Source organism: Eutrigla gurnardus (genome assembly GCF_963514095.1).
Source record: "Eutrigla gurnardus genome assembly, chromosome: 8".
NCBI classification, from domain to species: domain Eukaryota; kingdom Metazoa; phylum Chordata; class Actinopteri; order Perciformes; family Triglidae; genus Eutrigla; species Eutrigla gurnardus.
Genome location: NC_139922.1, coordinates 28,971,228 through 28,984,183, shown reverse-complemented (window position 1 = coordinate 28,984,183; position 12,956 = coordinate 28,971,228). Strand labels below are relative to the sequence as shown.

The 12,956-nt window shown below is 45.5% G+C and overlaps 1 protein-coding gene across 3 annotated transcripts in view; it reads right to left on the bottom strand.

Moving 5' to 3' along the window:
- Positions 1-955: 955 nt before the first annotated feature.
- LOC311017395 (serine/threonine-protein kinase WNK2) overlaps positions 956-12,956 on the bottom strand; it is a 38,211-nt gene continuing 26,210 nt past the window's right edge. For 2 of the 3 annotated variants that reach the window (XM_084015698.1, XM_084015697.1), the window contains 16 exons: positions 12,858-12,901; positions 11,578-11,737; positions 11,376-11,492; positions 10,704-10,874; positions 10,296-10,347; positions 9,915-10,013; positions 8,767-9,542; positions 8,315-8,372; positions 8,125-8,198; positions 7,268-7,932; positions 6,078-6,304; positions 5,688-5,918; positions 4,444-4,542; positions 3,118-3,162; positions 2,284-2,588; positions 956-2,157 (listed from right to left, as the gene is read on the bottom strand). In XM_084015698.1, coding sequence (XP_083871824.1) covers positions 1,825-2,157; positions 2,284-2,588; positions 3,118-3,162; positions 4,444-4,542; positions 5,688-5,918; positions 6,078-6,304; positions 7,268-7,932; positions 8,125-8,198; positions 8,315-8,372; positions 8,767-9,542; positions 9,915-10,013; positions 10,296-10,347; positions 10,704-10,874; positions 11,376-11,492; positions 11,578-11,737; positions 12,858-12,901 — 3,456 coding nt within the window. In that variant the 3' untranslated portion in view covers positions 956-1,824. The remainder of the gene's footprint in view (positions 2,158-2,283; positions 2,589-3,117; positions 3,163-4,443; positions 4,543-5,687; positions 5,919-6,077; positions 6,305-7,267; positions 7,933-8,124; positions 8,199-8,314; positions 8,373-8,766; positions 9,543-9,914; positions 10,014-10,295; positions 10,348-10,703; positions 10,875-11,375; positions 11,493-11,577; positions 11,738-12,857; positions 12,902-12,956) is intronic. The other variant, XM_084015699.1, reaches the window with a different exon arrangement.

Genomic DNA, 12,956 nt, shown 5'->3' with positions numbered 1-12,956 from the left:
AGACGTGGAATATCGAACCGTAGCTGTATTGTTTATATTTTGCGTTGTGGAACATGAAAAGTTTGGCCATGCTTGTCGGTGATAAAAAAGTACAGGCGGTGAAACCCACTATATACAGTGCAGGAAACTGGAAACAGAATTCATTAAGGGAGACCATATGTTGTGCAAATCTCCCGCATCAAGTATCATTTGAATTTTGTAATATATTACTGAAAAAAAGAAACAAAATCCAACCTGGGAAATACATTTTCAGCAAAATATTTAAAAATGTCAACAAGGCAATAACACTGCGTTGTGAGTGTCTCATTTTATTCATTTAAATTGTATTTTACGTATCATCTTTTGTGGATATAATGCTTAAATGGACAGTGGAATCACCTCGGACGATAGCAGCATCAAAAAAATAATGAAATAAAAATAATCAAGCTTTGAAAATGAAATAATAAAAAAAAAAACATCAGACTCAACTGGTGATTGCACAAAACATTTCACATATAGTTGTACGCTGAGTAATAGGAAAGCCAAAAGTTGAAGAACATTTCAGCAGTAGTGACTTTGTTTGCTTGGAGGTTTTGTGTAAATGTTTATACTTTGCCCGGTAACTTCTTGACTGTCTCTTGGTGATTTGTAACTTTTGTTTGTTTTTTTCCAGCTCGCTCCCCCGTTGCACACGTCTGAGATAATAAGGCTTGTGGCAAGGCCACGATCAAAAAGCTTTTTGTGGATGGGGGGTTAAATTGCACTTTTAAGCCTCAAGCCTTCACATATTAATTGCTACATTCTGATCCGAACACTGCCAGAGGCAAATGACTGTAGAAAGAACTATATACAGGACACACTTGGGGAGGGAGGGGCTCTGGACGCCGCCTTTCTCTTCTTCTTCACGAGGCTACAACGCTGCCAACGTGTTAGCTGTCCTATCAAAAAAGAGGCTGTGTAGTCACGACTGAACCGTTTGACCTGAAAGAGTGGATTTGGCTGCTGGCGTTTTTTTTGTTTTTTTTTGTCTTGTTTTTTTTCCTTCTCTCATCAGTCGTACATTTACCATTTGTTTCTGCAAGGCAACGGTACATCTCACCACTATGGCATTCCATCTGTCACAGGGATGGAAAGTAAACAAGAGTTAAAACATGATTTTATTATTAATACTTTTTTTTTTTTTTTTTTTTTTTTAAATAAGAGCATAGTGTTAATAGTGCAGTTCTACAAGGGCATTCATATGTAAACAAAAAACAAAAAGTGTCTGTAATGCATTAAAAAAAAAAACAGAAGAAGAGAGAAACTGCACTCAAGCTACCATCAACTAAAATAACTTTGATGCAGACATGCTCGTTTTCACAGAGGAAAAGAAAACAAAATCTATAAATCAATGTTCAAGGCACTACATTCCTTCAAATATCTTCATCATAAATACTGTCTCGTTGCTGTATCTCAAAGCACTGGGATTTGGATTCCAATGTAGTGTTTAAAGTGTACGTAACACAGAGAAAGGCAAAAACAAAATCAACGTTAAAAACTGCGGTAATGAAAAATAAAGTGAAATACGCCTTGTGTGGCTGAGTTTAGTCAAAAACCGCAAAAAAAATAAGCATTAGGTATTCAGTCATACATACCACATACTGAATAGTATACACACATACGCACACACACACACACACGCGCACATGTTAACTACAGATATAGGTGTTGTATAAAGAATGTCAACACTCTTGCGTTCATGTTATTTACAGGATCAGATTATGTACACGTGTGGCTCCGGGGGATCCGGAGTGGAGTCGGACTATCGTGCCCAACACGCGCTCCGACAAAATATATGATCGCAGATCAGGTAGTCCTAGTGGTTTTTTGACAGGGGCCGTTCTCGGGGTCGCGCAAGACCAGAGGGTAGGCCCGGATCCCCGGGTTTGCCATTGTGCCATAGGGCATCATTCTTGCAGCACCAAGCGGCCCTACGGGACTGGGCGTGCTAGGCCACTGCTGAGGGTAAAGAGGACCAGGAACCATCCCTCCATAGGAGCCCGCTGGCAAAAGGTAACCAGGAGGGAGCATTGCTGAGGAGGTGGGAGCTAGGGTTGTGGGCATACCGGGGCCTAAAGCAGCAGTCAGGGGGCAGGAAAGAGGCAGCTGGAAGTTGCGGGGGCCAACATGGCATTTCATCTGAAAACAGAAGGGAGTCGTTGTACAAAGTTGTGCATAGACCGCCTGAAAAAATGTCTAGAGATCAAAGTACAGCTCATCGTCTATCATCTATCCCTGAGTGCCCAACTCTCCATTTTCGAGTACCTCATGATGCGTGGCTGCTCCCATGGGTGGCGCTCTGGCCTCCAGGTCCTGCTGGCGTCTCTGCTGTTTGATCTGGTTGAGGGAGGGGGGCGGCTGATTGGCCGCCACGGTCTCCTTCGTCCAGTCGTCGACCAGCTTGTGGAGGTCGTCGGTGAACGTGCCTCGCTTGTTGTTGCTGTTGTTAGTCTGGACCTGGGCGAGCCGCGTCATTGGCTGGGGAGACGGTGAGGGCGTGGCCGTGGTGAGGGCTGGCTGCGTCTGAGCGGCGGCGGCCGCCTGAGCTGCGGCGGCGTTGAGAGAAGACCCTGAAAAGACACAAATAAGGCTTAAAAGTCTAACCTTTAACAAAATAAATAAATAAAAAATAAATAATTGACAGTCGAATCAATTGGCTGATGTACGGCAGAACGTTAGACACCGAACCTATAATGAAATCCAACTTGAGAATAGTGCTTATGTTGTTGTTTTTTTTAAATAAATATGTAAACAACGTATCGTCTGTGACATATTTTGCCGAACATAGCAGCCAAAGGATTACAACATGAGTGACTTTCGTGAGTAATTTTTAGACAAAATGAAATGTTCGATGTGCAAGTGACAACAAAATCCAGCAATCGAGACACCGACACCGCCATGCAAAACAACAAGAAACGTAAATGAATGCAACAATCTGTAAGAGCACCCACATCGTCAACAACAACAACAACAACTGCGATACAAAACAAACCACAAAAAAAAGAGGAAAATAAAGTGTTCATACAAACATAAGGAGGACTAAAATAGTGAGGACAGAGTAAGGAAGACAGAGAGTAAGAAAGTAAATGAGATAGTTACTACTACTGCGCTCTTTGCCTAGACATAGTCGTTTCAGAGTGGACCCTATAAAAAGGTAGAACAGCACAAGACAGAAAGACAGTTAGGCCTGGACACACTGCACACCACAGGTATGTGGACAAGCTGCTTCAAAAAGCACATTCAGCTATCAAAACAATCAGGGAGAGAGAGAAAGAAAGAAGGGGGGAGAAAAGGGGGTTTAAAAGTGAGGAGGACTGGAAGAAAACGAGGCCTAGGTGTTCTCTTTAAATTGGGCAAGATGACTATTAGAAAGTGAACCTGAGGAGCTTTGAGGTGGAGCGAGCACACACACACACACACACACCTAGCCTTGGTTTGTGATGCTGCCTTCTACATTAACTTACTGGAAACAACTTAAATGTTTTCCTCTTAAAAAAAAATAAATTAAATCATCAATACAAACAGTAAAAAAAGTAATTATTTGTGAGATTTCATCTGAATTATTGGCCCGTTAGCTGTTAGCGGTTTCTATGAAAAAAGAGATCCCTTTGTCGATGTGAGAATGCCTGTGAAATGAAAAGAAATAAAAACTGAAAGGAGCACACAGATACTAGCTGTCACTCATCAGTCAGCACTTGTCAGAAACATGCAGGTAACTCAGGAGGGAGGGGAGAAAAAAGTAATATTGATGATACAGCCCTTGGTATGGCGGAGCAAGTGTCCATCAGTGCCCTGCCTGCCTGGCGTCTGCACCATGCACGTCTTCTCCGTCCAAACATGAGGGACTGAGAGAGCTGGGGGGATATATGTATATATATATACACACAGAGGATGGCTGACTTTAAGGCAAAGTGCCGGGACTAATAAAATCTAACAGTAGATGGAAACACACAACAAATAAATAGGGGATAAAAACGGCTTTGGCATTCTCTCTCTCTCTCACATGTGCACAGACACAAGGCATACTGTCTCGTTTAAGATCTGACCTCAGGCCCATGTTTGGAGAGAACCAGCCCCAGTGAGCTTCTCTTTTTTTTTTCAAAGCCAGAAGCACAAAGCATTTGTATGGAGGGGAGGAGGGGAGAGGGCATTATACCCACAAATAAATGGTTATGGATGGGAGTGTGGCTCTGTGAACGGGATGCTGAGGGAGGCGAGTGACGTATGTCAGGTGAGGAGGGTGAAACAGAAGAATCCACTATATCACAGATACATTTTCCAAATAAAGAAATGGTTGATAGAAGAGAGAGAGAGAGAGAGAGAGAGAGAGAGAGAGAGAGAGAGAGAGAGAGAGAGAGAGAGAGAGAGAGAGAGGTGGAAAATGAGCGAAGGGGAGGGGGGAAATAGAAAAGAACAAATACAAACAGATGGACAGAGACACAGGTCCACTGAGGAATCTAGTGCGTGGTTTGCTACTAGATTTATAGGTGACTCTCTCTGACGTTTGGTGGTAAACCGTCCAGCCTGTAAAAATGAATATAAAGAGGGAAGAAGAGAAGAAACAAAGAGAGACACTTTGTGAAGGTGTACAGAGACTAGGGATGAGAACCCCCCCCCCCCCCCCCCCACCATCAAAAAGCACCAGCAAAGGAGACTTGGAAGACGTGAACGATATGCAGGATCCCACTATGTTATAATCAACTGATGGTAGTGAGTATTATTAGGGGGAGCCAGAGAGACTCCCGGGTGTGGGAAGTGTGGTTGAATGCTTGGATTATGATGGGTGTGTTTATTAATTTGCTATTGCTTGATTTCATATTTGCACCTGCACCCTAACATTGTCAACTATAAGAAGATACGCTATGATTTACATATAAAATGTCGTAAATACTCGACTGAACCACAACATTTGAAAGCAACAAAACACCAGCCCGTTACACAAACACACACACACACACACACACTGAAATCTACCTTCAAAAGCTGCACTTCTTGACTTAAAGTTGAACTAACTCAAAAACATCTGAAACCTTTTTAACCTTAAAATTTCTCTTTACTTGCGGTCGACTAAAACGTGGCTTTGTTAATAATTTGGTTGTAGAACGGCTGCTATTTACTATCAATGTATAATTTACTATCAACACTGTGGGTTAATGTCGTTTAACTATGAATCATAATCCTCCTTTTTCTTTATTACACATTTTATTGTTCCTACCTGTCTGTGTGTTTTATTTTTACGAGTACAATTTTACAAGTTCTTGGCATGAACCGAATATGAAGTCACCGTTTTATTTTCTCCCGATGCTCGATAAATAAAACAAAAACGTGACTTTTATGATGTGGAGCCTTAAAATGTGCAACACTTAAATAACTGCCAACCTCGGCTTTTAGACAATTATTATCATTGCCTCAGAAATGCCACACATCTGAGTATCTGTTTTAATTACAATACAGATGACATAAAAAGGGCAGAATGTATTGATGTTGAAAATAACATGCATGTCATATTTTGAGGTGTGTTTGCATCTGTAACCCTTCGAGACTCTTGGTCCTATCTACTTGCAACACGTTGTCCACGTTACGCATTTACCTCGACACTAGCGGCTGTTTTGTAACACACACACACACACACACACACACCAGCATGCACGTGAACCTAAAATGTGTACCTTGGCCGGGGCCTTGGGCTTGGTTGGTCGCCATGCCGTCGCCGTGGAGCCCGGCGTAGATGTTGTCAGAGGAGAAGGAGCCCTTCAGGGAGCAGGGCTGCTGGGTGTGGACCTGCTCCGGAGCCGCCCCGGGCTGAGTGCCGGAGCTGGAGCTGCCACTCGAGTGGGCGGAGCCATCGGACAGAAGTGAACTTTTAGCCGGCGAGCTGGACGAACTGGCTGCACTCTCAACTTGGAGCAAAAAATAAATAAATCACAAAAGTGAGTCAGAGTGAATCACACGCACAGACTCCTACGTTTTTTTTCCTGACGCCATTCCCTGTGTTTTCCACTTTCTAACTGAAATTGCTCTCATACATACAAAATCATCACCATCCGATACCCACACACCTTTCCTCTCTGCGGAGGCGTTGAGATTGTTTTTCAGCTGCTGCACCATCGGATTGAGCAGCTTTCCAGCCTTCAGCTTGTGTTTGCTGGCCCTGCGCCTGCGGCCGCTCGGCGGTGCGGCGTGAAGCAGGCCGACGTTGGGGGGCAGCGTTTTGCCCAGCTCCGTGTACAGATGCTCGATTTCACTCCTCTGGAACGCCTGCAGCTCGGAGATCTCCTTCATGTGTCTAGTGAGAAGGCACAGGAAGAGAACAGAACATTAACTAGTCAATTTCACAACTTTTTTTCCAAGCATTCCCTCTGTAATTTACTCTTGTAAACCAAAGCCTCTGTTATTAAAGCTTGCGGTCGTGACACCTGCGTCAGGGGACGTCCTCTTTATGCGTTTGTTGGAATACTAAGTAAGTAATTCAAAAACCTCTTCAAGTCTCTTGGGGAAAAAAAAGAAGTTGCGGCGTCTTGACTGACAAACCACTTAATAGCATCGAATCATTTTGTGGGCTTCCACACGATCATTAAAGTCACTGAAAATACTGGGAGAAGGCGATAAAACAAGTACACAGAAGTTCTTGATGAGCTCAGGGGAAAGAAAGTACTGTTGGAAGAAAATGTAAAAATCAATTATTTGTGCATTTCGTTTACAGTTTTTAAGATCACGGTAGCGTTAAACATTTGCATACGGCAGCAGTCAAAGCAATGAGTCACTTTTATGAGAGTCAAATCACTTAATGTTGCCTAAAAATTAATGCCATCATTTTAGCAAAGCCTGTCTGCTTGTTGATGAGTTGCTTCGTTAGAAAGTTACAAACACTTTTCAATGCGATTGCAAACCGGTACTTTTGGATTTCTCTTCTACTCGGACAGATAAACGCTGCTATATGCAGCCATAATTCCTGGTTTAGTCATTGCATAGGCAACATCACAGATTTGTTGTGTTGACAAGCTTGTGAAAGTGGAGTGCTTTAAAGTTTATGTGGAAACGGCAACCTAATTCATATTTTACAGCACAAGTAAACTATTTCACCAGCTTGGTAATGTGATATCTACTCCATAATGGATAAGATTGGGAGAGGATAGGCCTCCTTTGCCAAAGTGCCCTGACCATCAAGCAGTCATGACCATGAATCATGACTACATCGATTGTGCTGTGGTTGAATGCATGCATGTGTGTGTGCGTGTAAGTAATTTACTTTTCTCTCAGCTTCTGCAGTTCTTTCCTCATGTCTGCATCCTCGAACTCAGAGTCGTTGTCGCTACTGATGTAGGACGAGTGCGTATGTCCCGCGGGAGGCGAGGGGGCGTGGCCGTTCATTGCCACGCACGGTCGGCTCGGCGAATCGGAGCTCTGCTCGCTTTTGCTCCGACCGGAGCGCCGCAGGAAGGCCACCGCCCTTTTCATGAGGTCGCTTCCGCTGTGCTCGGAGAGGGCGTGAGCTGGCGGCGCCGGGTGGACCGGAGGAAGGGCTACGCTGCTGCTGTCCTCGTCCGCCGAGTCGGAGTAGAGGTGAGAGGAGTGAGGGTAGGTGTGATGGGTGGGGGTGTCCATCGTCTGGGCCCGGGGGATGTGGCATGGAGTGACGTCGGGGCTGGAGGTCGAGGTGGTCCGGTAGAAGTTGGGCGGGGCTGAGTAGCGGTTACTACTGTGGGGTTTGGATGTTCCTGCGTCGTCACGATCAGCTGCAGCTGTCGTGGAAGATTTGTCCACAGCCACACTGTCCTTCTCCTTCCTGCCTGGGTCCTGGGTCTGGCTGTGAGACCCTCCGGAACCACTAGAGGGTGCCGGGGAGCTGAAGGTGCCACAACTCCTCTTGCTCTTCTCTAAGCGACAAACGACATCCGGTGGAGTGGGGATGATCTGGAAGGAACAGAAGCCTGTGTTCATAACTAAATTATGGTCCATAAACATCATCAACTAATGCAATGTTTGACCATCAAACTGGACCCAATGTGCCTAAGTCATGTTCTGTAATAGGATTTAAAATCATCAAAAGGGACATTTATTTTGAACAGATGTGTCCCTTTAAGGGTTTTGAGAGTGGATTCTTACTTGAAAACGGCTTTTGGAGCTGTATGAACCGGAGCCGGCAGTCATATCTCTTCTGTTCATAACCCTGTTAGCGGCTAAAAGGACCAGGAAGAACGACTTTCAAAAACGATGAAACAGATTCTCACACCAGCACGCAGCAGCAATAATAATAATGTGATATTGACAACGTTACATAAATAATGCTCCCTACCTGCCACCGCCGAGTCACTTAGCGCACCCACGCTATCTGTGCGCTCAGGAATCTGAGGCTAACAGAGGAAAAGAGAAGGGTGTGTGTGGGAGATTGCAATCATTTGAATAGGGGCTCAGTGTGGTAAGGCTAGCCATTATCCACTCCTGACCTCAGTGTTGTCTGAATGAGTCAGGCCCTGGTTTGTTTTCATGAGCATGCATACACACAACGACACACACACGCTGCCAGAGAAAGAGATCCTGGTGAGTTATGGTGCTGACAGCAGTAATTGTGTTAGCCTACCCGTTTCTAAACACAGTATTAGTCTTGCTTTTTACAGCCAAGAGTCAAATCAATGACACGGTGCAGGGAAACGATCCAATGATGCTGCCATTAACTTAGCTCCTAACCAGGGTCTGAATGCTCAGATTTATGTCACACACACACACACACACACACTGTATTTTTACCAGTGGCTCCCCCTTCTTCTTTGTAAGTGCTCCCTCTGCGTTCTGGCCGTCTGAGACCGGAGGTGAGCTCACTCCCTCTGTACCGGAGGCCTGGGGGTCAGATGCGGTGCTCGAGGGCTGGGAGGGGACATGCTCCTGGTACAACAGGTTTCTCAACTTCTCATCCAAAGTCTTGATGGTGCGATCGGCAAACTCCACCCGGCGCGGCCCGTCGCTGTCCGACTCGCCCGGCCCCGCGCCCGCTGGCTGCTGGTGGCTCGACGACGACTGGGAGTTCTGATGTGCCGGACTCTGGGGCTGCGACGTGACTGTCCCCGGCTGTATGGGCGTGGCATAGGGCTGCTGCAGGACCACGGACTGATGGGAGGCCAGCTGAGGGGGGAGTTCTCCAGTGGGACTGGCCTTCTGATTGGGCTGAGCGGAGGTCAAACCGCTAGCTGCTCCTTTATCGCCGGCATTCACATCCAGAGAGCCGGGTGGCACAATGGCACAGCATGGAATGTCCGTAACCATGGAGACAGCAGAGATGCAAGGCTCTTCCACAGGAAGGCGGTTGTGATGGCTGGCACCGGCAGCGGCCAGCGCGTGTTTAGTCAAACAGGGCTGAGGCTGCTGGATCCGGGTCTGGTCAGTGTTCTGGTCTGGAGGTTGCACCGAGGCCGGAGCTGCAGGCGGCAAAGACGAGGCGGAGGAGGATGATAAAGGTGCGGCTGGAGTAGCCACTGCGGTTGTGTTGCTGCTGGGCCTGACTGATGATGAGGCAGACTTTTCAGATTCTGGAACAATAAAAAGATTTAATTAGGTGTAGAACAGATTGGGAGTCTAACGGCCAAGGCCGTGAAGAAAAGATGCTGGGTCCTGTGGGTGCCAGAGTGTTACATCACTGCCCCCCCCCCATCAGGTTCTGTCAGCTGGAGTATAAATCCCACCCTTCATTTTATGCCTAGAACCACTGCAGAAGCACTCTTATATAACTGACCCCAACAGATGGAGTATTCAAATGCACGCAGCGGGTCTTTTTATTCATTCTATAGAAAATACGCTGCTGGCTGAGAAAGCTGCCGCTCAACTTCAACGTTTGGCAAGTAGTAGAATCTCAAGACACGTAGAAGCATTAACAAAGGCGTGTTTGTGAGTGTGCAGCATACCCAGGGCCGTAGAGGTGTGAGATGCAGTCTTGTCTTTGTCTAGCGTGGGCGTCTCAGCCACAGGGCAGATGATAAACCAGCGCTTGCCAGTGTGCAGGACTGTCAAGGACAGAGAGGAAAGAAAAACTCATAAATGGATAGCTACTATTCAATTCAGCAGAAGAAAAAAATAAATAAAAGAAAAGTACTGACTGACCATGGCGAAAACTAAACAACAAAAGACTGGCAGAATACAAACAGTTATTCATAAATCCTCATTCCATTGCCCCAACATAACACGTCTCTTAAGAAAGCAGCTATACAGGGAGGCAGCTGAGGTTAAGAGGAACTGAAAAGTGCACATGGATTTCGTTTGAGTGAATATTTAAGTCAAAGTCGTACCGTTTTGCTGGTACACCAGCTGTGGTGTGCTGGGCGAGGAAGCCTTCAATCCCTAAAGAAACACGGAAGGATTACTAACACAGATTTGATGAATGTGTGTCGATTAAATAGGCGTCGCACAGATTCCCTAAACCATCCAAAGAGCTGGACCTAAGGAACGCAGATTTGATGAATGTGTATGGATTAAATAGGCATCGACCAGATTTCCTGAACCAAACCATTAGGCACAAATTCAGTTAGATCAAAAACGTCACATCAGCAGGAAAGGTATCTTTCTGGCAGCTCTCGTTGGCAGCGCTGCATGCAAAGTCATCCTGGAGAGTGCTGCCGGGATGAAGCATCCACGAGGCACTCGTTGACAGATCGGTGCTATCCCAACGTATTATCTGTCCACGGATCCGCCCTCACCTCTGATCCCAGAGCGCCGGCGCCGTCGCCCTGCTTGGGGCTGCCTCCTTGCTCGGGGTTCCTCTCGTCCTCGGCGTCCTCGCTCAGCATGTCCTCAGCCTTGTCCACGATATCCTTCAGCTGCTCGATGAACAACTCTTTTTCTAAAAGCAGAATAAAGTCGTTCTCCACCTTGAGGGGCAGAATGGAGACATTACGGGTTTTAACTTAACAAAAAAAAAGATTAAAACAGGAATGTATCAGTTTAGAAATCTCAAATTTCCAGATACACTGTCTATTCAATTTAAGGCCCAAGGAAAAACCCAAGGATTACTTTCTCATACATTATTAAGTATATCTGTTTCTAAACATTTCACTTAATAAATGTATATCAAATATATTGCTTTAATAAGCTTCACAAGTGGCGTTGGACCTCCTATATTATACATGATTAGTTGGTGGAGCAGTTTTGCCATAAATATTCATCCATCTATCTATAAATACGAGCCCCATATGAAATAGTTGGGATAGGAGGAGAGAGGAGCAAGAGGGAGAGAGGGAGAGAAAAACATTTTTGCTGCATTGCAGATCAGAACTCGGGGAAACTGTTGCCGTTCTGTTCTATAAGGAAGCATCGCAGGCAGCCTACAGCATGCTACAAACAACCTGCCGGTTACTTTCTCTCCTACCTACCATGTACGTAGCGATCTCCTCTGGTGCGTCTCCGTCCAGGTCAAACTTGAAAGTGACCATTTTGTGGTTGTGAGTTTCTAACTGACACTCCACCATCTTATCGCCCGTGTTGCACACCTGCACAATAAACACATCGCCGTTAAATCGCCTTTGTTTTTAAATCTGAATTGTTGTCCTCGTCACGATGTATCCAGTCACCCACGTTGAGCATGCTGAGCTTCGGCCTGCCGATCTTCTCTTGGCGAGAACGAGTGCGAGTGGACCTGCGGTGGTGTTTTCGCACTTTCGCCTCGCCTTTGCCTCCGTACGTGCCCTCGTAGCCGTCGCTCATCTCCTTCCCCGACGTGGCATCAGAGTTGACACTGGTTTTTGATGAGGAGAGGAGAGTGCATCAGGATAAGTATTGGCTCAGAGCAAACGGCTCAACATTTAGGTGAACTATCGGTTTCAAGATTACAAGATGCTGGGTTGACAAAAAGGAGCAAAAGCAAATAAGTTGTGTGATAACATAGTTGTCTTAGTGTGTTACATAATCGTCTGAGGGCAACAGACAGAAGTCTTCTCCTGGAATTGGAAAGAGGCCAGTGGTCTTTACCTCCCGCCTCGATACGGAGCTTAGTGAACAGGTTTTGTAAAGTTTATTGCTGCTCTGGAATGCCGGCTGGATTTGGCAAAAGTCTGATATAGCAACCGTGGCCCGACGCTAAACTCCACACAAGCTTAAAGTAGATACAGATTTGCGGAGGGGGGGGGGATTACCTTTCTGCTATCAATTATGGAGAAACCACTGAACCTAACTGAACTGAAATTAAAAAGAGTTTTAGCTGCTGCTGGTCACAATGACCTGAAACATTAGCAGATGTATAAGAGAGTTCATCAGAGTTTTACAGTCAAAGCGGTGAAGATTTCGTCAGAGAACGTTTGCTTAGACGTAAACTAGGTCCACATTACACAACAAATACTGTATAAGAAACAGGACCGTCAGCAGAATGAAGCTGGTTAGGAGTTCATTCATTATCATTGAGGATTGGTGCAACGCCCTCAATGTTTTCTAAAGGCAAACCATGTCTGTGGCTCAGGGAGTGTAAAAGAAATAACCCACACACACAACTGAGTCAATGCTTTTGGCAGCGTTTTGGTTTTCCTTTCTGTTTGAGGCAAAAGATCAATGTAGCTATCTAAGTTCTGCTGGGCATCCTTTTCAACACAGCACTTTTTCGAGCATGGGTGTGGCTACTGTAACAGTAAACTATAGAGCCTCTAATTTGTAATTCTGGTGTAAGAGAGGACAGGATAACTGTTTGAGACCGAATGCTTTCTGTCACTGCTGATCAGGCAGAACGCTGCTTTAAAGATTACCGTCCGGTTGGCAGCACATGAGAGCTCGATGACATTACTGTCATCCAATATGCCTTTTTTTCCATTCTTAGAATGACTGACTTGTCACCTACAAAGATGGCTGAAAGGAAAAGAAGCTAGTACCTGTCATAGCTCTGTCCTCCAGTGTGTTTCTCTGCAGCTTGATCCTTCAGACAGAACAAATACAGAAACCACAGAGAAGGAATTAAAGGGCGCGTTTTT